At 38.7% G+C, this 26239-nt stretch overlaps 1 protein-coding gene across 4 annotated transcripts in view; it reads left to right on the top strand.

The window, feature by feature from the left end:
• CADPS2 (calcium dependent secretion activator 2) overlaps window positions 1-26239 on the top strand; it is a 527120-nt gene that overhangs the window by 472065 nt on the left and 28816 nt on the right. For all 4 annotated transcript variants that reach the window (XM_066362568.1, XM_066362567.1, XM_066362570.1 and 1 more), the window contains 3 exons: window positions 8221-8304; window positions 8745-8777; window positions 24850-24957. In XM_066362568.1, coding sequence (XP_066218665.1) covers window positions 8221-8304; window positions 8745-8777; window positions 24850-24957 — 225 coding nt within the window. The remainder of the gene's footprint in view (window positions 1-8220; window positions 8305-8744; window positions 8778-24849; window positions 24958-26239) is intronic.

The raw sequence follows: 26239 nt of genomic DNA, 5'->3' as shown, positions 1-26239 counted from the left end.
TATAATGAAAACTACAAAGCATTGTTAAGGGAAATGAAAAAGATACAATGAAATGGAAAAATATTCCTTGCTCTTGGATAGGAAGAATAAATATAGTCAAAATGACGATATTACCCAAGGCAATATACAAATATAATGCAATTCCCATCAAAATTCCAATGTCATTTTTAAATAAATGGAACAAAATGTCATCAGGTTTATATGGAAATTATTTAAAAAACTCAAATAGCCAAGTAATCCTAAGGAAAAAGAATGAAGCTGGGGGCATTACAATACCTGACTTCAAATTATATTATAGAGCCACAATAGTCAAAACAGCATGGTATTGGCAGAAAAATAGACCAATGGAACAGAATAGAGAGCCCAGAAATAAAACTACATATGTATGGTCAAATCATCTTTGATAAAGGAGCCAAAAACACACAATGGAGAAAAGAAAGCCTCTTCAATAAGTGGTGCTGGGAAAACTGGAGAGCCACACGCAAAAGAATGAAACTCGACTATAGTTTGTCCCCTTGTACTAAAATTAATTCAAAATGGATGAAAGACCTAAATATAAGACCGGAAACAATAAATTACATAGAAACAAATATAGGTACTAAACTCAGGGACATTGGCTATAAAGAGCATTTTATGAATTTGACTCCAAAGGCAAGGGAAGTGAGGGCAAAGATAAATGAACAGGACTATATCAGACTAAGAAGCTTTTGCACAGCAAGAGAAACTGACAACAAAACAGACAGCCAGCCAACTAAATGGGAGATGATATTTTTAAACAACAGCACAGATTAGGGCCTAATATCCAAAATATACAGAGAACTCACAAAACTCAACAGCAAAGAAGCAAACAATCCAATGAAAAAATGGGAAAAGGACATGAACAGATATTTCTCCCAGGAAGAAATTAAAATGGCCAACAGATATATGAAAAGATGCTCATCTTCATTAGCTATTAGAGAAATGCAAGTCAAAAACTATAATGAGATACCACCTCACACCTGTTAGATTAGCTATTATCAACAAGACGAATAATAACAAGTGTTGGAGAGGCTGTGGAGAAAAAGGAACCCTCATCCACTGTTGGTGGGAATGTAATGTAGTACAACCATTGTGGAAGAAAGTATGGTAGTTCCTCAAAAAAATTAAGAATAGAACTACCGTATGACCCAGCCATCCCTCTACTGGGTATCTACCCCCAAAACTAAAAAATACTGGTACGTAAAGACACATGCAGCCCCATGTTCACTGCAGCATTGTTCACAGTGGCCAAGACATGGAAACAACCCAAAAGCCCTTCAATAGAGGATTGGATAAAGAAGATGTGGTACATATATACTATGGAATACTACTCAGCCATAAGAAATGATGACATTGGATCATTTACGACAACATGGATGGACCTTGATAACATTATACTGAGTGAAGTAAGTAAATCAGAAAAAATTAAGAACTGTATGATTCCATACATAGGTGGGACACAAAATTGAGACTCATGAACACGGACAAAAGTGTGGTGGTTACCAGGGGTAGGGGAAGGGAGGAGAGAGGGGTGGTGGGGGGAGAGGTGGGGCACAAAGAAAACCAAATAAAAGGTGACTGAAGACAATTTGACTTTGGGTGATGGGTATGCAACATAATCAAATGTCAAAATAACCTGGAGATGTTTTCTCTGAATCTGTGTACTCTGTTGATCAATACCACCCCATTAAAATTAATTGTTGAAATAAAATTTAAAGAACAAAACAAAAAAAAAAGAAAAAAATATGACAGTAGGTAGCTACATTAAATCTTGTCAAAGAAAGAATAAAGCCTGACCTGTGGTGGCACAGTGGATAAAGTGTCAACCTGGAAACACTGAGGTTGCCGGTTCAAAACCCTGGGCTTGCCTGGTCAAGGCACATATGGGAGTTGATGCTTTCTGCTCCTCCCCCCTTCTCTCTCTCTCTCTCTCTCCCCTCTCTATAATGAATAAATAAAATCTTTATAAAAAAAAATTAAAAAAAAAAAAAAGGAAAGAATAAAAAAATGACAAAAGTTTTTCCCACCTTATATTAAAATTTATGTAATTGGACAACATGTGGGATAGTCAGGAGAGCTGGACTCTTCCCATTTCTTCATGTGGCCAGCTGGCTGTCTTTGAACAACTGTTTCCTCATCAAACAGAAAATGAGGAGGAGCTTGACCTGTGGTGGCGCAGTGGATAAAGCGTCGACCTGGAATGCTGAGGTCGCTGGTTCGAAACCCTGGGTTGCCCGGTCAAGGCATGTAGGAGAAGCAACTACTATGAGTTGATGCTTCCTGCTCCTTTCTCTCTCTCTCTCTCTCTCTCTCTCTCAAATCTAAAAAAAAAGCAGATGAGAAACAGATCTGTCTACAGCTTAGATCCTCATATACATTTGTGGGGGGGGCTCTTTGGGCACCTGTGTCCTTTCTTCCAGACTCCAGAGGCCCAGAGCACACAGTGATGGAGCCAGAGCCGTGAGACCATCCAGCAGGGGTTTCATACATTTTATAATGGTCATAAGATGTGTTGTTCCCTACTTTTATAAGAGGTATTGAATGTTTTCAAATATATCTTTGGCAGCACCCTAAAATTTGACACCACCAAAGATGTGCTAATTAAAGGGAGGAAGGGGCCGAGAGCCCTACACGTGTGGCCTCCTCTCCCAAGGCAGGCCTGGCCACCAGGGTCACCCCAGGGTTTGGTCTCCTTGTTTAAAGATGAAGAAACAATGGTCCAACTTTGTAATGTAGATAGCCACAAAGTTAAGACTTGACCACTGGGGTACCTGAAGCCTGTAATTTTTCTAAGACACTACACATAACAGAGCAAGACCAGAGAGGAAAATATGGGAGCTTCACCTTCCCATCTTCTCATGTCCCCCTTATGTCTAGGTTGCACTGACCGGCCTTTGTGTCCTTCCTCTGACATGTGTTGTACACAGGCATACATGCTGTGGGCCCGGCTTGGACAGATAATCAGGTGGGGCAGCTGTGACACAGGTATATGAGAATAGACTTCATCAAGTGTAACATAAGGCTGCTGAGCAGAACCTGGGGGGCTATGAGGAAGAACTGGTAGAAGGAAGTGGTCAAAGGAGCGCAGGAGGAGAAAATGACTACCTTCTAATGCACATTGGTCACAGGGACTCAGTAAATTCTTGGTATGAGTTTAAAGGTCAGCAGTATATTCAACTTACTAACTCCTCAATTATTACAAAAAGGGATTTAAGAAAGACTGTACACTTTGTCACTAAGTACGGTACAGGTATAGATACGTAGTTGTATAGGTATAAATATATACACACACACACACACACACATTCTTTACTGTAATAACCTGGAATAGTTCCCCCTGAATTTCTCTTACGAATAAGGGTAACAGAGGACAAATTCAACCTGACTGCCTAGAGGATGTAATTCAAAATCTTTCCAGCTCAACCTGGTGAGATTAAATTTACTCTTGAATCAAGTCCATATACTGGAAGACAACTATTCAACTGCAAGGATGTGCTTAAAAGGAATAACACATTATTAGGAGCCATTAGGAAAGAGGAAATACAAAATAAGATAAGTGACTCTATTTGTGGGGTGGGGGTGGGTGAGGACCAGTGAAACAAATGTAGAGAATTCACCAACATCTGGGCAAGGTGTGAGAGTTTGAAAATTGTCCTAAGTTTTTTGGGGAACAAGGTATGTGTCGTGAATAAATTTGTGCTGTCAGATACTGTCCATCCTTAATACAGATACAGAGACTCTGGAAAGACCTTATAGGAATTCTAGGAACAAAGGGTCAAAGAAGAAGTAGATTCACAGTTGGAGAAAAGAGGGTGAGGAAGACACAGTTGCATTGTATCATAACATTCCTATTCCCATTCAGGGGAGCAAACCTGGTTTCTTCCAGTCCCTGGTGTTCTGATTCCTTGTGCATTTTTAACACCACCAGTCAGTCCTGATCTTACCAAGCAAATATAAAACATCTGCTAGTAAACATCTCCAGCCTCACTATAAGCAAAGCACCCCCAAAATCACCCTCTCACACACACACAAAAAGGTCAGTCTTATTTATGGATGACTCTCTTTTCTGTCGAAGATTTTATAACTTACAGTCAGGGGTCTCCAAACTTTTTACACAGAGGGCCAGTTCACTGTCCCTCAGACCATTGGAGGGCTGCCAAATACAGTGGTCCTCTCACTGACCACCAATGAAAGAGGTGCCCCTTCCAGAAGTGCAGTGGGGGCTGGATAAATGGCCTCAGGGGGCCGCATTGCGGCCCGCGGGCCGTAGTTTGGGGACGCCTGGAGCTATCCCTAGTTCATGAAATGTCACGGTTAAAAGAGCAAGAACTGTGTGTTTTTGAGCCCACCAAGCTATAGCTGGAATCCTCCCTGTCACTCCTTAGACTTTGTTTCTACTTTCCATACATGTAAGAAAAGGAATCTTACACCCTGTTCAAATAAAACAGAAAATTTAAACCATCCTGCCTTGTGGCATACTTCATGTTTCATTCTACCCTTCTTTAATTTCCTTGAGAGCATGTGTGATGAGGCAAAGTCAGTGATTATCCAGAGTTCAGGTGTTAAATATTATTCAAACAAACGCAAGAAATGGCATCCGCAATAAAGAGCAGGGAAACAGAGATCACGGTGGTTTGTTCCAGCAGGACCCCCTCAGGAGAGGAGTGCACAAGGCAGACCGCAAGTATTTACGCACTCCCTGAACTGTGCAGGGAAGGTTCACAGGAAGCAGTTACAGACACAGCAACTAAACCAGCATTTAACTGGATTTCTTTGGAATCTTGCTGTTTTGTGCAATTAAAAGCCAGGTGGAAACAGATACCATTTTTAGTCACTCTTGATGTTAATAGAGTTTGGTTTTTCAAGTGGCTCTTCTGCCGCATGTACTTCAATAAAAATCTTACAAAGAATAACCTTTCGGTAGGAACTGCGTGGCTCACATCAGTGGTCCCAGGGGTGCAGGCCCTGTTCACTGCCTTGAAGCGTTCGAGTCCCTGCTGTAGCCGCCTCCCCAGGGACCGTTTGGGGTAGGGAGGAACCTGAGAACATGCAGGGGACATTACTTTCAACATCTCATTTAATGCTTATGGCTCGCTCTATATGATAGTAAAGAACACAGGCTTTGGAGCCAGACCACCTGGGTTCAAGCCTCGCTCCTCTACCATCAGCCAAATGCCCTTGAAACAGATGGGATGCCAGTGTGGGGCTTCTGACTTACAGCCTCAGCTCTGTTCTGCCTTCATAGGTATCATTTCTTGAATTGGACCCATTAATTTTGCTTATCACTAAACAATCCTAAAGTTGCCCCCATGAACTTGTGACTTAACATATTTAGGTTTACAGACTTATATAGTAGATAACGATTTAACGAATCACATCCATAGTATGAATTCTTTACATTTCCATAGTATTTCACTGTTATCTCCACTGAGCTCTACGTCATTCCTGAAACAGGTAACTGTTATTTCTCCATTTTACTGATAAATACGCTGAATGTGTACGCCCTTGTCGCATAGCCAGAGAGCAACAGAGCTTCAGGGTGAATTCAGATCTAAATCCAGCTGCAGGGGTTTTGCTGCTTCTACCTTGCCTTGTCCCTCAGCATCGCTTATGTACATAAACATATACTAACTTGAAAGCACAGAGAACCAGGTGCATGCCAGAGCCTTCAGCGGTTCAGGTTGTCTGGTAACCATAGCAATTGTTGCTCTTCTCCAGGCAAATGAGATCACCCAGCACACACTGGCTCTTAAGATTTTAGTTACAAGAGATGAGGCATTTCCCACAGAGGGCCATTAAGTTTGGAATTCCCTTCCCCTGGTCTGGCATAGCCCCAGAGCATTGGTCTTCCAGGTCTTTGCAAACCACATCAAGTTGAGTCAGCCAGCTGTGGCTGGTAAGAAATCCTAACGGGCAGGAAAAAGTGCCAAATTGACTTGCAGTTGTTTAGCAGTTTGTCATTTTGTGTTTTTTTGCTGTTTGTATCCCTTAGGATGCCTAATGCACCATAGGTGATTCTCGTTCCTTAAAAATGAAGTGGTAGTCGGCAGTTTGCGTGCTTTTTGTTTCTGTGTTCTTACATCATGTCGCGCATGATGTGATGGAGAAACCTATAGGGAAGTTTTTGTTTCTTTTGCATAAACTATTTTGCAGTAATTGACCAGCCGCAGAGAAAAGATTATCTCCAGCGCACTCTCCCCGAGTTCTGTAGTCACCAGAGACCAATAAGCCGTGTCCCTAGAACCATTATCACGCTGCTGAAGAAGCTGCTATGTGAACAAAAACCAGCCTTCGTTAATTTTCCTTTTCGTATTTAAAAAACCTTATCCGTGTTTTCCCTTTGGGAGTGTGTAATTTGTCAATAGCACATATTATTTTAGTTCTAAAGAGGAAAGATGTAGGCCAGTAGATCCTTATTAATATCTCCTTTTTTATCTCCATGCCAGATCTTAACATTTCTGCTCAATGAAGTAAAGTTCTCCACATTTTAATTGTTACAGTATGCATGCCTTAACTTTTGTTTCATAGAACTGTAAAATTTTAGAAATGAAGAACACTTTTTTTTTTAATTTTATTTTTTTAGTGGGGCGACATCAATAAATCAGGATACATATATTCAAAGATAACAAGTCCAGGTTATCTTGTCTTTCAATTTGTTGCATACCCATCACCCAAAGTCAGATTGTCCTCTGTGACCTCCTATATAGTTTTCTTTGTGCCCCTCCCCCTCCCCCTTCCCCTCTCCCTCTCCCCCCTCCCCCCGTAACCACCACACTCTTATCAATGTCTCTTAGTTTCACTTTTATGTCCCACCTACGTATGGAATAATGCAGTTCCTGTTTTTTTCTGATTTACTTATTTCACCTCGTATAATTTTATCAGGATCCCACCATTTTGCTGTAAATGATCCGATGTCATCATTTCTTATGGCTGAGTAGTATTCCATAGTGTATATGTGCCACATCTTCTTTATCCAGTCATCTATTGACGGGCTTTTTGGTTGTTTCCATGTCCTGGCCACTGTGAACAATGCTGCAATGAACATGGAGCTGCATGTGTCTTTACGTATCAATGTTTCTGAGTTTTGGGGGTATATACCCAGTAGAGGGATTGCTGGGTCATAAGGTAGTTCTATTTTCAGTTTTTTGAGGAACCAAAAATACTTTCTTCCATAATGGTTGTACTACTTTACATTCCCACCAACAGTGTATGAGGGTGAAGAACACTTTTGAAACTAATTTTAATTCCCATATGCCCCCTCAACGTGTACACATACATACACACACACACACACACACACACACACACACACACACAATTTAACTGATGCAGAAACTGATTGGTGCTGTGGTTGGCCTGAGCTCACACAATAGTCAGTGACAGAATTATGACATGTGTTCAGTCTAGTACTCTTTCTGTTGGACACTGTAGTGTATATATCTGTATTAACTCCCCAACTTCTTTGTAGGGTTTCAAAAGCAGAAGTGACCCTTATATATCCATTTGGAACTGCTTGGTAAATACTTATTAACTAATGTCAGATGTCATTTTAGTGTTACAGGGGTCCCAAATGTTACACATCATTATCTGTACTTTTTTATTCAACCTCTTCTGTAGATAGAAAAAGTTAGAGAATGGTCAAGTGATATATGATGGAAAGAACTTGATTGAGCTTGACCATCATTACTTCTAATCATCTGCATGTTTTTATTGAAGTCTAATTGACTTACAATATTATATTAGTTTTAGGTGTACAACATAACCATTTGATATTTGTATATATTGTGAAATGATCAGAATAAGTCCAGTTAACATCCGTCTTCATGCATAGTTAAAATTTTCTATTGTGATGAGAACTTCTAAACATCTACATTGAAGTTGAAAATTGTTTTAAAGGGTTAGTCTCAGGACTAATTTAAAGCTATTTTCTCATAGTTTACGTTATGTCGCATTAGTGAGCAGACTCCTATTACATATTATTCTTCTATCTTTAAAAATGCCTGTGTTATTTTCAGCAATTGGAAGTGACCTTAGAGTTCATCCTCAAAATAAAAGAGTAAACATAACAAGTCAGCCTCTCAGCAGTTGGCTTATGCATCATGAATTTTTGTGCCATGGCAGAAGTTGGTCCAGGAATTATTTGCCCTATGACTAGTTGGCATGCCAGTGGTTTTCTAAATACTCACCATAAACTGTTTATAGTTTGTTTCAGTGTTGGAAGGGGTTCTGTCAAAGCTGTCAAGATATGATGAAGGCAATTTCTTTTCATCTATTCTGTCATTCACCGTAAGTATTTCAATGAGTCTCTTCTACTGACTTTTGACTGTTGTCGTAATACTTATTAACAGGAAAAGACTCTGGCCAGTGGCTCAGTGGATAGAGTATCAGCTCAGCATATGGACATCCCATGTTTGATTCCTATTCAGGGCACACAGGAGAAGCAACCACCTGATTCTCTCCCCCTTCTCTTCCTCTTTCCCTCCTGCAGCCAGTGACTCAATTAGTTCAAGTGTGGCCCCAGACACTGAGGATAGCTCTGTAGGAACATGACAGCCTCAGGTGCTAAAAATAGCTCGGTACTCGAGCATTGGCTTCAAATGGGTTTGCCAGGTGGATTCCAGTTGGGGTGTATGAGGGAGTCTGCTTCATTATTTCTGCTCCTCTCACCCCCAAAAATAATAGTAATAATAATAATAACTCTCATTATTATCTCTTTTCCTCTTAAGGCGAAAGCAGCTGCCAAATATGTTGATGTTCCAGTAAGTATTTTTTACTTGCTTTTTAAAACTATATTTAACTCTTTTAAAACAAATATGGTTCACTTTGGGTTTATTTCAGATCTTGAAACCAGTGCAATTCCCCCAGGGAGCAGTCTTTTTTTCTTAAGGGCTCACCCTCCTCACAGCGCTTGGCAGGGTGTTTTAGTATACTTGCCCACTGTGACATGGGCACTCTTGTGGAGGTCTGTTCATCATGAGAGCTGCTCAGCCCAGCTGTGAGGGTGGTTACAGCGCACTGGGCTGGGGGTAGGAAAAGCCTCACACTAGTTACAGAAAGGATGTTCACTATCTAGTCCCTTTCTACGCAAGCTGTAACAGGCTTCTTATTCGGTTAAAACAACAATAAAGACGAGCTAGTTAAATGAAAGGACTAATGTTCTATATACAAAAGTGTAAAAAATCAATATTCACTTATTTAAACCTTTAGTTTTTTGCAGAATTCTTGGGAAATAATTGTAATCTGTAAATTTGTTAAAAGATGAATATAACAGGGGAGGAGATGATGAATCTTACTAATACGATGAAAGAATTCACATGAGAAATACAGTCAAGTTAGTGCATCATTTTAAAATTGATAATCCTAACAAAATTAGTTTTTGCCTTAAATCCTATCACCACACATATGATCAAGGCTTGAAATGTTCTGTGTAATCATATATCTTGGCGTATGTATCAATGTTCCAAGAATTAGGGCATAAATAGGAAAAAAACCTTACAATTTAAAACTAGATAGAATATCAGTGACCTCACCTTTGGTTAAGACAGCTTGAGCAAGCCCTGGCTGGTTAGCTCAATTGGTTAGAGCATTTTTCACCTACACCGAAGTTGCAGGTTCGATCCCCGGTCAGAGCACATATGAGAATCAACCAATGAAAACATAAATAAGTAGAACAACAAATTGGCATCTCTCTCTCCATTTCATGCCCTCTAAAATCAATTAAAAAAAATTTTAAAGAAAGAAAATAAAATTGATTTAAAAATTTATTTTTTAAAAAAGACTGCTTGAGCAGTATCACATCTGTGAATCATTATTATGAATGTCAGAAGTTTGAATCGTGGCCAGCCTTGTATTATCAGTAGTAGATGGCTATCAATTGTTGTTGTTTTTTTCTCTAGCTTAGTTTATTGTAAGAATACCACAAATGATACATATAACATACAAAATGTTTGTTAGTTTACTATGTATGTTATCAGTAAGGCTTTGGGTCAACAGTAGGCTATTAGTAAAGTTTTGCAGGAGTCAGAAGTTACAGGCAGATTTTCTGGTGTGTCGGGTCAGGTTTGCTAACCTCAACATTGTTTAAGGTCCGCTGCACTGTATGAGCACATTTATATGAGGCTCTTAGAGTAGTCAGATTCTTGGAGCTAGAAAGTAGAGTGGTAGGTGCCAGAGCTGGGGATTGAGGAGGCTCAGGAGTCATTGCTTAATGAAGATGGAGTTTTGGTTTTACAAGGTGGGAAGAGTCATGGATGGTGGTGATGGTTGAACAACACTGGCAATGTATTTAATATCACTGAACTGTATACTTACAAATGGTTAGGGTGCAAAGTTTTTGTTATGTGTATTTTGTTCAAATCTTAAAATACTTTATTTATTAGTTTCACATGCCTTCAATAATTTTATTTTTTGGTTGTTCTTTATTTTTTATTGTATTTTTCGGGGTGACATTGGTTTGCAAAATCATACAGGTTTCAAGTGCACTACTCACTAAACATCACCTGCACACTGCATCGTGCACCCTCCACCCCAAGCAAAGTCTCTTTCCGGCTCCATTGTCCCCTCCCTTTGCCCACCTTCACCTACCCCCCTCTCCCCTTCCCTCTGCTATTTTTTTTCCATTTAAAGTCTTCAATGAAAATTGTATGTACGATTACTTTTCCTCCTGCATCTTCTCAATGGCTTCTTCCTTGTGTTTGCCCTTTCCTTTCCTGCTTGTTGAGATTTGGCTTTTACACTGTGAATAGATAGCCCCTAAATTAACTGCTGCTGTAGGTGTTATAAATTGACAATTTCAATGAATAGGCCATCAGTTTCCTTGCCTTTGCATGGGGTTACTTTGGACCAGGGCTCTTTTCTTTTATGAATGACTCCCAAAGAAGTCTTGGCATACTCTTTGTCTTCTACTGAGAATCAGAAAATCCCTGTTGGACAAAGAAGCAGGAAGGATCACATGTACAGGGTCCTGCGAAGCAGCAGCACAAAGAGGAAAAGGGAGATTTAAGGGGAACAGTTGATATTTATTATCTGAAAAAGAAGCAAACAAGTAATCACGGGAACACATGAACTTCATTGGAATTCCTAACACATTTTATCCTATAGTTTTAGTTTTATTTTGAATTAAAAATTTAAACAGAATGGGCCACCATAATGATTCCTGTTTCCAGGGCTTTTGAAGTTCTTATTTTGGCCCTGTACTAGATTGTTAGACCCATAGAACCTCAAGTTGAGAGATACTGAAAGGGGTTCATTCACTCTCCTTCTCCATGTAGAAACCCCCTCCCCTATATCCCTCACAAACATTCATTCAGACTTTAAATTTTTTTTTTTATTGATTGCAGGCTCACCATAAGGCAGCCTCCTCTTATATATAATGAGTTGCAATTCTGTAGCTCTGTGACTTTGGCCTTGGTTCTAATCCCTCTTTTGTATGACAGCTCTTCAAACATTTCATGATAATTATCATGCCTTCTCTTCCCAAGAGATATGGTATCTATTCAAAGGGATATATTGTCTGAGGAATTCTTATTTCCTATATTAAATATTCTCAACTTCTCCACTGAGCTCATTAAGTATTTATTGAGCATGTACTAAGTGCTAGGCCCTGGGCATACATGATGAAAGTATGGGTTTCCTGCCCACAAGCTGTTCAGTGTCCAGGGCTGAAAGAGAAAGGAAAATAGACATATCATGAAAACAGCTATAGCAATTATACCCTTTATCATGGCAGTTACCCGCCAGATGACTTCCAGCTTAATCATGTCACTATTAAATCAAACTGGCCACTCCCCCCACTGCCAGCAGAGCTTACTAAACCGTCGATGTGGTCCAGCTATGACAGATTACTAAGAAAAGAGTTTCTTCCCCAAATCTGAACATTATATCTCTATGGTTGATGCCTCTAAATAGTAATTTCAAAAGCTATGAAGTACTACTGACTGTTAATGTTTTTATGCTAAAACTCCGGAAACTATGTGTCTCTGATACAGTCTTTTAAGGAGAACCACATGAGAAAAAAAAAAAAAAAACCATAAAACAATGGCTCACCTTTTACAAAAATTAACTCAAAACTGGTCAAAACCTACCTGTAAGATGCAAACTATACAACGTCTAGAAGAACAGCACGGTACTGGTTTAAAAGCAGGCACAGAACAGTGGCACAAAACAGAGAGTGCAGAAAGAAACCCATGCTTTTATAGTTATTATAGTCTAGTCAATAAATGGTGTTGGGAAAATTGGACAGGTACATGCAAAAAAAAAAAAAGAAACTAGACTACCGTCTTACACCTTACACAAAAATAAACTTAAAATGAATTGAAGACTTAAACATTAGACTCTAAACCATAAAAACTCTAGAAGAAAACATACACAGTAAAATCTCAGACATTTCTTATAGCAGTATTTTTTCTGATATCTCCTTGGGCAAGGGAGACAAAAGAAAAACAAATGGGACTGCATTGAATTATAAAGCTTTTGCACAACAAAGGAAACCATCAATGAAATGAAAATACAACCCACTGAGTGGAAAAACATATTTATTTGCCAGTAATACATCTGATGAGTGGTTAATACCCAAAATTTATAGAACTTATAAAACTCAACACCAAAAATAAAACAAAACAAAAAAAAAATCCAATTAAAAAATGGGCAAAGGACCTGAATAAATACTTCTCCAAAAAGAACATGCAGATGGCCAATAGACATGAAAAGATGCTCAATGTTACTAATCATCAGAGAAATGCAAATTAAAATTACAATGACATTTCACCTCACACCTTTCAGAATGGCTGTCATCAATAAATAAACAAATGACAAGTGTTGACAAGGATGTGGAGAAAAGGGAACCTTCATGCACTATTGGTGGGAATGTAGATTGATCTAGCCACTGTGAAAAGCATTATGGAGTTACCTCAAAAAATTAAAAATGGAACTGCCCTATGACCCAGCAATTCTGCTTCTGGGAATATATCCAAAGAAACCCAAAATACTAATTCAAAAAAATATATGCACCCCTATGTTTATTGCAGCATTATTTACAATAGTCAGGATTGGAAGTAGTGCAAGAGCCCATCAGTAGATGAGCAGATAAAAAAAGCTGTGGTAAATTTACCCAGTTGAATAATACATAACCATAAAAAAGAAGGAAATTTTATGTTTTTCAATAGCATGGATGGTCCTGGAGTACATTATGCTAAATGAAATAAACCAGACAGAGAAAGACAAGTCTCATATGATTTCATTCATATGTGGAATCTAATAAACAAATGAGCAATAGAGAGACAGACTCATAGAGAGCAGGCTGACAGCTATGTGTGTGTGGGGGGACTGCTGGGTGAGGGGGTGGAGGAATTGAGCAAAAAAAGGACAAAAAAGAGAAACACTCATGTAACAGACAGCAGTGTGGTGATTATGGCAGGGAGGAAGGTTGGGAGGTGGAAGGGATTCTAGGGGGATAAATGATGATGGATGGAGTGTTGACTTGGGGTGGTGAGCACAATGCATTGAGCAGATCATGTGTTGCAGAATTGTGTACCTGAAACCTGTATAATTTTGTTAACTAGTGTTACCCCAATGAATTCAGTAAAAAGGGGTTAAAACTTCTAAAGGAAAATATAAGAGATATATGTATATGTGGCCTTGGATTTGGTGGTAATTTTTTTTAGATACAACACCAAAAACATCCATGAAAGAAAAAAATGTAAGTTGACAACACTGTTAAGGGAATGAAAAGGCCAGCTACAGATGCATATTTGATAAAGGACTTGTACCTAAAATGTACAAAGAATGATTCACAGTTAACAATAAGAAAGCAAACAACCAATTAAAAAATGGGCAAAATATTGAAACAGACACTGCAATAAAGAAGCATGGCTAACAAATAATCATATGAAAAGATGCTTATTTGACATGGAACTGAAAAGATTGCTTATAATGACAAATCATTTGTCATTAGGGAAATGCAAATTAAAACTGAGCTACCACTGCACACCTATTGGTGAGGTTAAAATTTGAAAAACTGACAATATATAATGTTGACAAGGATGCAGAACAACAAAGATTCTTATTTATTGCTGGTGAAAATGCAAAAAAAATACAGGCACTTTGGAAGACTGTTTGGTGGTGTCTTACACAGCTAAACAGTCCTACTGTGCAACTCACCACTTGTGCTCCTAGGCATTGATCCAACTAGTTTTAAAATGTGTCCACACCAATGTTCATAGCAATTTCATTAATAGCCACCCAAAATTAGAAGCAACCAAAATGTGTTTCAGTAGGTGAATGGCTAAATAAGAAATGGTATAGTCATACAATTGGAATACTAATTCTGCAGAGGAAAGAAAAATTAGCTACCAGATCATGTGAAGACATGGATGAATCTTAAAGGCATGTTGCAAACTGGAAGAAGCTAGAAAAGGCTGCATACTGTATGAGTCCATTTATATTACATTCTAGCAGATGTTAAACTATAAAAGTTATAATCAGATTACTGATCGCCAAACTTCAAGGTTAGGGAGGGTGGAATGGATGAAGCCTAGGGAACTTTTTGGAGCAGTGAAACTATTCTGGCGATGGCATGGATAGACCTGGAGATCATTATGCTAAGTGAAATAAGCCAGGCAGAGAAAGACAAGTACCAAATGATCTCGCTTATATGTGGAATCTAATGAACATGGTGAACTGAGGAACAGAATAGAGGCAGAGGCGAAGTCATGGGGAGCAAAGGGACAGCTGTCAGAGGGAAGGGGGATGAGGGGATAGGATCAGAGAAGGTGAAGGGATTAGTGAAACTATATATACATAACACACAGATACAGATAACAGGACAGCAAGTCCTAGAGGGAAGGGGGGATAGATGAGGGGTAGAAGGACAAAAGGGATGTAATGGGGGGCATGTTGTTGGGGCTTGAGGGTGTTATATTGAGTGGGGCACTTGAATCCATGTTTACACATTAAATTAAAAAATTTAATAGAAAATTTAAAAACTATTCCAGGTGATTCTATAATGGTAGATACGTGACACTAGACTTTTGTCAAAACGTACCTTTATAGCACAAAGATTAAGCCTGACTGTATGAAATTTTAAAAATCAATTAAGATATCCTGGGATCCCAGAATGGAGACTGTGATAAAATAGATCTGACTCTATGGAAAACATGTAGAATAACAGGACTGGGAAAGATGAAGGGAAAGGTATAGATCTGAGTAACTCGAGATGAGTGGGGTCTGTAGAAACAAAGGAAAAGGAATGGTGCATAAGCACTACCCGTGAGTTGATAAAGCACTTCCCCACAGGTTAACAGTTCAGGAAGCACTATGCATACACACTTAGACGCAGAGGAAAAGCAAGACCTTGAAGAGGTGAATCTGTCCTGTTCTCTAGTAACTTAGAAGAAGGGAGCTCAGACCTAAGAGAGCGAGCTGATATATGAGATGCAGGACCAGCAGGAAAACGCGCAGATCAGCTTTGCAGACAGGACCACTGGGCCAAAACAAAATATTCAGCAGGGTTAAAAAATTAATTGGCCCTGGTTGATGGCTCAGTGCATAGAGTGTTGTCCCAGCATATTGAATGTCCTGCGTTCGATTCCCAGTTTGGGCACATCTGCTTCTCCTCCCCCCTTCTCTTCTCACAGTAAGTGGCTCTATTGGTTTGAGCATGGCCCCTGGCACTGAGCATAGCTCTACTGGAGTTCATCAGCCTCAGTCATTAAAAATAGCTCTGTACTTGAACATCAGCCCTGGATTGGATTGCCATGTGGATCCCAGTTGGGGAGCATGTGTGAGTCTGCCTCACTGTCTCTCCTCTTCTCACCCCCAAAAAAAAGAAAAAAAAGAAAAAAATCTGTGTTCCCCACCTCAAAAAAATAAAGAATTCACATAACCTGCCCATACCCCAAAAATACTGCTTACCTATAAAATTAGGTAGCCATAGCCAATACCAATGCATGTTTAAAAAGTGTGTAACGTCGACCCAGCATGTGGAAGTCCCAGGTTTGATTCCCAGCCAGGGCACACAGGAGAAGCTCCCAGCTGCTTCTCCACCCTTCCCCCTCTCCTTCCTCTCTGTCTCTCTCTTCCTCTCCTGCAGCCAAGGCTCCATTGGAGCAAAGTTGGCCTGGGCACTGGGGGTGGCTCTATGGCCTCTGCCTCAGGCACTAGAATGGCTCCGGTTGCAGATGAGCAACGCCCCAGAGGGGCTGAGCATCGCCCTGGTGGGCGTGCCGGTGGATCCTGGTCCGGCTCATGCTGTCTGTCTGCCGCCCCCTGCTCCTCACTTCGGAAAAAAAAAATTTTTTTAAGTGTGTAAAACATCAAGAAAGACAATAATGTGGGGCAGCTGCTAAAAAATAACAACAACAAAAAAAAACCCAGAAGGTTTTTTGGGGCTGAAACTGTGGGGACAGCACAATAGAGAAGCCACATTCCCAGACTAAGAGCCAGACTGCTTGAGTGTGAGTTCCTGCCCCATCACTGTGCTTAGTATTGAATAACGTTGAGTACCAGAGGTTTCTAACAGCTTTATTGAGGTATAATTTATATTAAAAACTGCACATATTTAATATATACAATTTGATGAGCTTGGACATATGCATGCATCCCTATGGACACCAATTTTTTTCATCTACAAAATGAAGGTATAATTATACCTCTTCTAGGTTTGTTGTAAATACGTTCAGCACTTTTCATCATTCCTGGAGTGAAATCTGTGCTCAGTAAATGTTAGTTGTTATCACACATTATTATTACTGATTATAGTAAAATCTAGGGTCCAGATTCTAAAATGTATCATTTTGCTCTATACTGTGTCAGTCCAGATGATAGAACTAGGAACAGTGATTAAAACCTAGTGGGAGGTAGACCTGAAATCAATGTAAGGAAAATCTTTTAAAAAATAAATTATGTACAAGGTGATAGATTGTAATAGAAGCTACACCTCTATTTGCTAGATAGGTACTGAAGATTTCTCCATTATGTAGGAACACTGCCAGATGACATTTAAGGTCCTTCCCAACTCTGATTCAGTAATTTTGTTCTATAGGTCATTTAGTTATGGGGCGTGTGTGTGTGTGTGTGTGTAATGCTTATTGAAAATTACCATATTATCACACACAATGCTCTGTGCTAGACAGTGAGGTGACACTGCTAAATAGAACCAAGGCACATGGTAAGGATTACTGTGACCAAGAAAAGACCAAGGACAATGAGTGAGGAAGCAGAGGAGAAACTCCCCATTAACTGGCTTCAGTGCTGATGTCCGTGTCTGTCCTTAGAAAAAGGAGAAAACGTCTTTTTCTCTTGTCTTCCATAATAATTCTCTCAAATGATTTGTCTTCTTTATGACATTTCCCAAAGATTTCTGATCTCTTAACTCCCTAAAATGTGGCCCAAATTCAGCTCTGTCCTGTATGGATTCGATGTGGAGTCTAGGATCTCAGTTCAAGTCCCGTCTTCACCTCCTGCTCACTGTCTGCTCTGTGGGCTTCCATTTTCCCACCTGTGCAATGAGGATAATAGTCTAATTCCTGTGCCACCTCCTCACCAGGTTCTTAGGGGATTCACTGAGGATATGAAGGTGAAAGCACTTTGTTAATGAAAAGCACTATTGCAGTAAATGGAGTTGGTGTAGCTCTTACCTCGACTGGTGCTTCCTGTTCCATGCGTTTTTCTGCAGTTTCTCTGCTTCAGAGCAAAAGCATTTTCCAAAACAAAAATCACTTTCCTTCCACAGAGTGAAAAACATGAGTTTTTTATTTCTTTTCCTTTTGTTGTATAGTATTAAGCACCTTGCATATACTTAATAGGTACAGTTGCTCAATTCATTATGATAGTGTCTTCCCTCCTTTTTTTCTTTCTTGCTTCTGATACTGTCTATTACTGAGACAAGGGCACTTGAACATTTAGTGCCTCACGTCAGAGAGGGAGCCGGGCAGAACCTGGGGAATGGAACGCCTGGCCCCTGGGACATTCTCACTTGGAGAGGGAGTAATGCGCACCAGGACCAGGTTCAAAGCCTCACCATTATAAGAGCCAGGAAGGTTGTGTATTGTGCTTCCTAGATGAACAGTTTGCTTCTCTCATCTTTACTGCTTTGTTTTTTGCATGTTTGGCTCTTCTCACATAAAGTCAATCCACAGACTTCCATGGGACCCTAACATTCTAGCATCCTCAGGTCTCCCTGAAGCCAAAATCTGAAAGGTTCCATTGGTACTGAGTAAATCAATCCCCATCAGTATAACTTTTAAAAGCCCAATGAAATAATACCCACAGCATTTCAATTTCACTTCATGTCCTCAATTCAGTTTTTGTAGGTGACATTGTAACAACTGCAGATAGATGAGAGGAAGGTGAGTGAACATTATTATAACCTGGTAGAGTTAATATCTTCGTCACCATTGTAACCATTACTCATGAATATAATAATGTAAAGCTAGCATGTGATACACATTCGTTGTCTGGTACTCCTTATCAGCAGCTATTTCTCTAAACTCTGAGGTGTTAATGATCCTTATAGACAGAAATAGCAAGAAAGATACTGGTTGCTCATAGTCTCAAATGTAGAAGGCACAGTAAGATTAAAATTGAACTCCTAAATCTCAGTTGAAATTCACCTGCCTTTTTTCTTATAGTGTTAGAGGCTAATATCTTAATCTGTCATTCAGTATTTCTTTTAATATTTAAAATAACCTCCTCTTTGGAAGGATTTCCCCAAGTGATACAACAAAAATGTTCCAACATACTAATGCTATGAATGCATAAACTACATCACTACTTAAAAGAAATGATGTGCAGCATTCAAGTGAATGAGGACCTAAGTTATAGGAGCATTAGTTATAGCAGACTCCAATTTCAGATATCCTCAGAGACACCAGAATGGTGGAATCTGCCTTTTACTGACTGCTCACAGGAAGCAGGCAGAAGAGCCCTACCCAGAGTCAGGATGCTGGAGTAATGGACCCCTCTCCCGTGAAAACATGCAACTGGATGAAATGAGCACATTCAAAACACACGCCACATGCTCCAAGTCTAAGGGGTGTTTCCAAAAGACTGGATGCCAGTGTCTTTAATTCAGAATTTTCTTCCCAATTTGGAGATAAAATACATACCGTACTTTTTGCTCCATAAGACGCACCTGACCATAAGACACATCTAGGGTTTTAAGGAGGAAAATAAGAAAAAAAATATTCTGAACCAAATGGTGTGTTAAAATATTTAATAAAATACCATATTTTTCACTTCATAAGACGCTCAGGCATTTTCCCCTCCACTTTTGAGGGAAAAAATATGCATCTTATGGAGCAAAAAATACGGTAATCGTGTTAATAAAAGGAATTTTGAATACACTAAATTTAACAAAGAGAAAGGTGACTTGGGCAGCTTCACTGCTTGTAATAAGATACTGCTCACAAACATCAGAGGATATTTCAAAATGAATATGAAGCAATAAAGTATCCCCTAATGTTTGTGAATAGTATGGTTTGGAATTTTTCCAGAGAACAAGGAGAATTTTTTCATTCATTGTTTCAAACAATAGATAAAAACACTGTTAAATAATCTTGAAATTTTTCTATCCTTGTGAATTTTCATTGTTTACATTTCTTCCTTTCTCCCCTCCACCTTTTTGTGAATTATTTCCCTTCCTGGGCTTATATAATATTTAAACTGGCAAAAATTTAGTTGAAGGCTCAGTTCTGTTGTTTACCTTTGGCTTTTCTGTATGAATACAATATAACTTTTCAATTTTGTAGAAAAGCAAATATGTGTATTTTTACAACATAATCCTAATAGCTATACTCAATACCTTCTATTATTTAAAAGTGTTTCAGAAAATATAATTTATTTAAACTGCTCCAAATGCTTTTGAAAAGTTTAGCTTTAAAAACATTTTTACTCATATATAAAAAATATAGAAATTGTTGCATAAATGTCAAAGTAATGAAGGATATATTAATCACTGAAAGAAAAAATTACATTGTTTTTAGTGTCATGTCCTGTGTTTTTTAATGATCAATTATAGACTATTTCTGAATCTGAAATGCTAAACTAAGATATCAGTTGTTCCTATGACAGTTTCAAACTAAGAAGGAATGCTATTGTTTTAAATCTTGCAAGAGTCATTTATTTTTCAAAAGAATAATAGTGACCAGAGGCAGGTATTTCATTTATGAAGCAGATGGATTATCATAAATGAGGATGTCACAATTTCAGTCTTGATTGTTGCTTCAAAGCAAGCTTTTCTAGATTATGAGCCGTACACTTTCAAATTAAGTCAATTAGACTGTCGCTTCTAGTTCATCCTTGAGATTGGAATAGTATATTTAAAAATTTGTCCCCTCATTAAATAGACACCATGACAGTGTTTGCATAGTGTATTGTGAACCTCCAGTGGGAGGTTAGACAGCTTCTTCTGTGTCCTAATCTGTCGCTGTGAAGAATGACAGGCAGCCTTGCACCCACCTAGCCATGAGTGGGGAAGGTGAAGACTTGCCCCTGTGGGATTAGACATAGCAGCAGGAAATAAGAGCATTTCAGCATATAATTAACTAGGACCTGTTTTTTAAACAGCATGTTCACCTCACTAGGTTAACTAGCGATTAACACTTGAAAAAAAATTTGCTGGAGTCTGCACCCTTCCTTAAACTCATTCACTCACTGGTGTATTCTGTTACTTATACAGCCAGTGCCAGAGGTCATCGGACCATACTTCATTTCCTTAGATAGTTACTGATTCTTTATGCTCCGGGTGAATTTTTTCTAGTTTTCTTTTTGTCTTTGTATTACAACTTTCTTAGCCAAATTCTGTTATTTTCTGAATCAAGTGAGAAGTAGTTTAGAAACTCCTGTTAGATTTAGAAATATTACCCTAAATTTTATTAGATGAGGAAGTTAATTCTTAGTGACCTGAGGCTCTCAGAGTTTCAAATGGGAATCTGAAAAAAAAAAAAAGCATTTATTCTAAGTGGTATTTAATATACAACGTGCTTGCAATGTGGTTTCTAATTGTTATTTTTTCATTCAGTAGGAAAACTATAATTTAATTACCAATATATAAAAAAAATTTCTAAATATAAGCTCTCTAGAATGTAGAATTCTTGATCCAAACTGATGCAAACTCACAGTTGAAGATGAACAGGCCGCCCCTTGGATGAGGTTGGTGAGCGGGTGTGGAGGGCACTCGCCCGCGCCAGTGTCCGTAGCAGATCCGTCTGTCTCTGCCGTGCCGTCACGAGCTTTCTTTTCATTTACACCCCAAGACAAAAACTTAACAGAATGTGCTCAGGTTTGTTTTATATTTTTAAACTCCATTTCTCAACAAGATAACGTGTAATTATGGAATTAGACGCAGTGACTTCCAAAGTATGTAAATTCCACTGCCATAAACAGTCTTTGCCCAAAGGAGCGCTGAACCAGCGATAATGTCTTCTATCCAAACACATTTGTACTGCAAGTAGAAACTGTTTAAAAGGAAAATTACATCTTTTTCAGCAATTTATCAGAGATAATTACCCTTCATACACCAAAGGAGGGATAAAGTGTTTTAAAGAACTACAATTCTAATTGGGAAATGTCACCAGCTGTTGCAGTTACTATTACTTGTGTATATTCTTCTAATGATTCTAGTCTCAAGCCACCAGCCACATGAAAATACATTCACAAGGTGTGAATATCCCATATGTCAAAGTTTCAAGAATAGGTAAACAGCTCCAAGATAAAGGAAGAAATAATGCTAATGAGGAAACGGAAGAATTCTAGGTTTTGTTTACCGGGCAAATGGGTCTTAATATGCCAAATGGGAAGAAAATGTAAATTTCAAAAAGAAAGATAAAGAAAAAGGCAGAAACGCTTAATTTGTTGAAATAAACTTTGAAATGAGCTTTACCTCACACCAGAGAGTCTTATTTCCTTAGAAAGTCATGGGATTGTCTTAGTTTATAGATTTCTCTTTTATGTCGTTTGGGGCTGCCAAACAGCATTTAGTTTTGTTTTAGGCTTAAACTGTAAAGTTCTTGTTAGTTTTAGATAGTAGAAGATAAACTCCTTCTGTACAACGTTTCATGATGTCTCATGTCATCTCAAAAGTGACCAAGGAGACTCAAAGTACGTTAGAGTCTGTGGCAAGTGTCTCAAGTCATCCTTCTCCTGTCTTCCTGGTGGTAACTTGGTCTCCAGTGAGTCTGATTGGTCCAGTGATTGACTAGATTAACTTCTATGCAGACTCTGCCTTTGAAAGGGGGAAGTGAAAATGGGGTTGGGTGGGGAGAAATGATGGAGAAGGCAAGCCTCTAATTTGTTTGTTCTTTAACTGCCACTTTAGTGGGCAGTGCTGAACTGTCTGGGGTTATTTTTATATATCATAGCATTTTGTTTCCAGGCACCTGACTGCGACTCTGACATAGAGCTAACTTGTTATTATGTACAGAATATTGTTCTCATTCATTTTTATTCTGTGGCTGTATATTTCTTGAATTTTCTCATTTTCAGTGTTTTGAAAAAGTTTGAGGGCATGGACAGAAAGACTAATGGATTAGTTGTCCTTACATATTTCATAGTAGCTAGTAATATTCGTACAAGTCAGCCTGCCTCTTCCCTGGAAATACTGATGTGTAAATGCCCCAAACCCACAGAAGAAAGCAATGTGGTTTTCTCTTGATTATCCTTGTAGTTATTTAAACTTTCAAACATTACGTATGAGATTTATGTAGAAAAATAGGAGGAATAAACGTGCTAAGTTGCCTTCGTTATGTTTGGAATATATAATATACATTATCAATAGAAACTCTTGAAGGAAAAACCAGTGAAGACATTTATATAAATAGTTGTTTCAAATTATAACTGATAACTAATTTTGTTGTATCAGGGTTGTGTTTGAAAGATTCCCTGATTTTTTTTTTGGTATATATTTCCTTTTAGGCTAGGTATAAGAGAAATAAAAACTTGCTATAATGCTCATTACCAAAACATAATTTTTTACCAAAATATCAAATTTTTATTCATGAGATAATAGTCATTGCTTATAATGCACATTGGTTAAGAGAAGGGGGTTTATCATTGTATGTAATATATTCTACCCCTGAACCCCAAAAAAGTGGTATGAACTTTCCTTCATTTAAGGAGACATCACTACCATCATCCTAGCATCACTCAAATGTATACCTTGAGTTGTTTTTCGAGAGACTATAGATGATTTAACTTCTAGTGTTTAATAGATAAATACTTATTAAATAATACTTAATAGTTAAGTCATCCATATCCCCTTTCACCTACTTTCCTTGCAGTACTTACTTTTGCAAAATGAATCTATTGACAGTGGTTACAGGTGCATTCTGTGGATATGGAAAGATGCAAGACTCACTTATTTGGCATCAGTTCAATAATTTAGTCATTATTAATGCTGTATTCTAATAAAATAAAGAAATCCATATAGATTATGACTCAACCCCAGGTGTAAATCATACAAAGAAGCATTTTTTTGTATGTGGCAGAGACAGAGACAGTGTCACAGAGAGAGACAGATAGGGACAGACAGACAGGAAGGGAGAGAGATGAGATACATCAATTCTTCGTTGTGGTTCCTTAGTTGTTCATTGATTGACTTCTCATATGTGCCTTGACCTGGGGGCTACAGCAGACCGAGTGACTCCTTGCTCGAGCCAGTGACCTTGGGTTCAAGCTGGTGAGCCTTGCTCAAACCAGATGAACCCGCGCTCAAGCTGGCGACCTCGGGGTCTCAAACCTAGGTCCTCAATATCCCAGTCCTACGCTCTATCCACTGCGCTACCACCTAGTTGGGCACAAAGAAACATTTTTATTAACTCATGCAGCTACCTGAAACTCAGGAAAGAAGTAAAGTTAAGCCTAGAAGGAAAACTCTTCAGGATCCATTCTATTCCCTTCCTTGTACTGATTTTTCAGCAAGGAGGAGTTCTGTTCACTACCCTATGTCCTCTAACATTAAAAGACACCAAATGTTGGATGACTGTCGAAAGTTATCCACACCTTTGGCTCTTGCAATACTCATACTGCATTTCTCAAAGAAAATAAATCCTTGAGATAGTGTTGATAAATGTAAATGAATAGAAGCAATGGATAACTCACAAAATTTTGCTTTATGTTTTATTTTGTAATACAGTAAATGTTCTTTGTCTGATGTCTTCCTAATAATGTTTTATTCAGGTTAGTAAGAAAATTTATTTTGTAGTTCTTGAGCACCCATAGTGGTTGAGGAAGGCAGCCAAGAAAGCTCTGGCTGGATAGCTTGGTAGGTTGGAGCTTCGTCCTGGAGTGTGGAGGTTGCCGGTTCAATTCCCTGGTCAGGGCACATTCAGGAGCAGCTCTATGTTTCTGTCTCTCCCTGCCTTTTTCCAAAAAAAAAAAAAGGCAACCAAGGAAAGGTAACATTTTTAAAAATTTGTATGGATAAACCACCCAGAGAAAATGCAGAGCAAATTATATTTGCAATTAGGATCTGATTATTGCATGTGGTATTTTTTTGAAAAATTCTTTCATCTGTACTGCTTGGCATATTGACCTCTCAAGGTAGCCACTTAAAAAATACATATCTAGTGTACATATCTAGTATAATATGTACAACTACATATTCTAATCATTTTAATAATGAATAAGTATGACTTGAAGTTTATAGACACTAATGATAAACTTGTATTTCCTTTATGGAACTTACTCAAGGTGCTCATTGTTGATGTGGGCTTGAGCATACTTTTCTAGAGCAATTTTGGAAACGATATAGTGAATGATTTTCCGGGGTTGTGCTTAAATATTGTCACAATCAAGACCTGATAGCATTTTCTTCCCCATGCTTTTTCCTCACAACAGAAACCAGGCATGGACCTAGCAGACACCTACATTATGTTTGTTCGGCAAAACCAGGACATCCTTCGAGACAAAGTCAATGAAGAAATGTACATAGAAAAGTTGTTTGATGTAAGTAACTGCTCTGCAAGGTATGCCGGCATTAGCTATTTGGTGAAGGAAAAAAGGTTGAATTTTGATGTGTTTGCAAAGCAGACATTCCTTTTTTTTATCCTTTTTCTTCTCTGCAGTTAATATAGTTGATCGCTTTATTTCTTTGATGGCTGACAGAAGCCTTATTGGCTTCTTTCTTCCCTAGAAAACTGTCACTTAAGAATGAGAGCCTCAAAAACCTTCTGAGGTAAATTTTAACAAGCAAGACGGTAATCAGTTTACCATGCTGAACGGCTCGTCTCACTGGCCTCCGCACGTTCCATACACAGAATCCGGTTGTAGTGGGATGTGGCCCCCTACAGTAAAAGCCTCTTTAAGTCAATAAAATATTCTTCAGTTAAACAAAGAAAGAAGCTGTAGTAAAGCCAAATACCTGCCACTCTCCTGTTACTGAACATTTTTATCTTGATTTGCAGTGCCGATGTATGCTAAAGCAGTGGTCCCCAAATCCCGGGTCGCGGACTGGTACCGGTCCGCAGAGAAAGAATAAATAACTTACATTATTTCCATTTTATTTATATTTAAGTCTGAACAATGTTTTATTTTTTAAAAATGACCAAATTCCCTCTGTTACATCCGTCTAAGACTCACTCTTGACGCTTGTCTCGGTCATGTGATACATTTATCCGTCCCACCCTAAAGGCCAGTCCGTGAAAATATTTTCTGAAATTAAACCGATCCGTGGCCCAAAAAAGGTTGGGGACCACTGTGCTACAGGATACGATACTGCCATTCGGTCAGTATGAGGTCTTTGTTTAAGCATAGCTACTCCTAGAAATGGGGTCCTATGATTTTAGATACCATGATCATCAAGTCATTTCTTGAGTACCTGTAAATGAGACTAAGAGAGCAGTCCCTTTCAGTAATGATGTTGTCACTCATTTGTAATTATTAACAGCTTAAAGGAAATGGTACTTTGTTCATGATGCACCTGCATAATTCAATGCAAGGCTGATTCGGAAATGTACCATTTCCTTTGAACTGTATTTATTTGTATACGTCTCTGCATTCTAGAAATGCTTTTCTGGCAGTTCTGTTTAATTATGCAAGTTACTGCAAATGTTTTCATAACGGCAATTCACGGGCTTCCGGCGACGCTCAGCTGTGGCGGTTAGGGAAGGTCCTGCGACGTCATCGCCCCCGCCATGGTCTGTCACGTCAGGGTTCTCTGTTTGTCAGATTGGGTGGTCAACATGAGTCTTACCTTTCGTACTTTATGTTTCTAGCTTGTACCCGGGGC

This window comes from Saccopteryx leptura, chromosome 2 (genome assembly GCF_036850995.1).
Source record: "Saccopteryx leptura isolate mSacLep1 chromosome 2, mSacLep1_pri_phased_curated, whole genome shotgun sequence".
Taxonomy (NCBI): Eukaryota; Metazoa; Chordata; class Mammalia; order Chiroptera; family Emballonuridae; genus Saccopteryx; species Saccopteryx leptura.
This window is presented reverse-complemented; position numbering and strand designations above follow the sequence as displayed.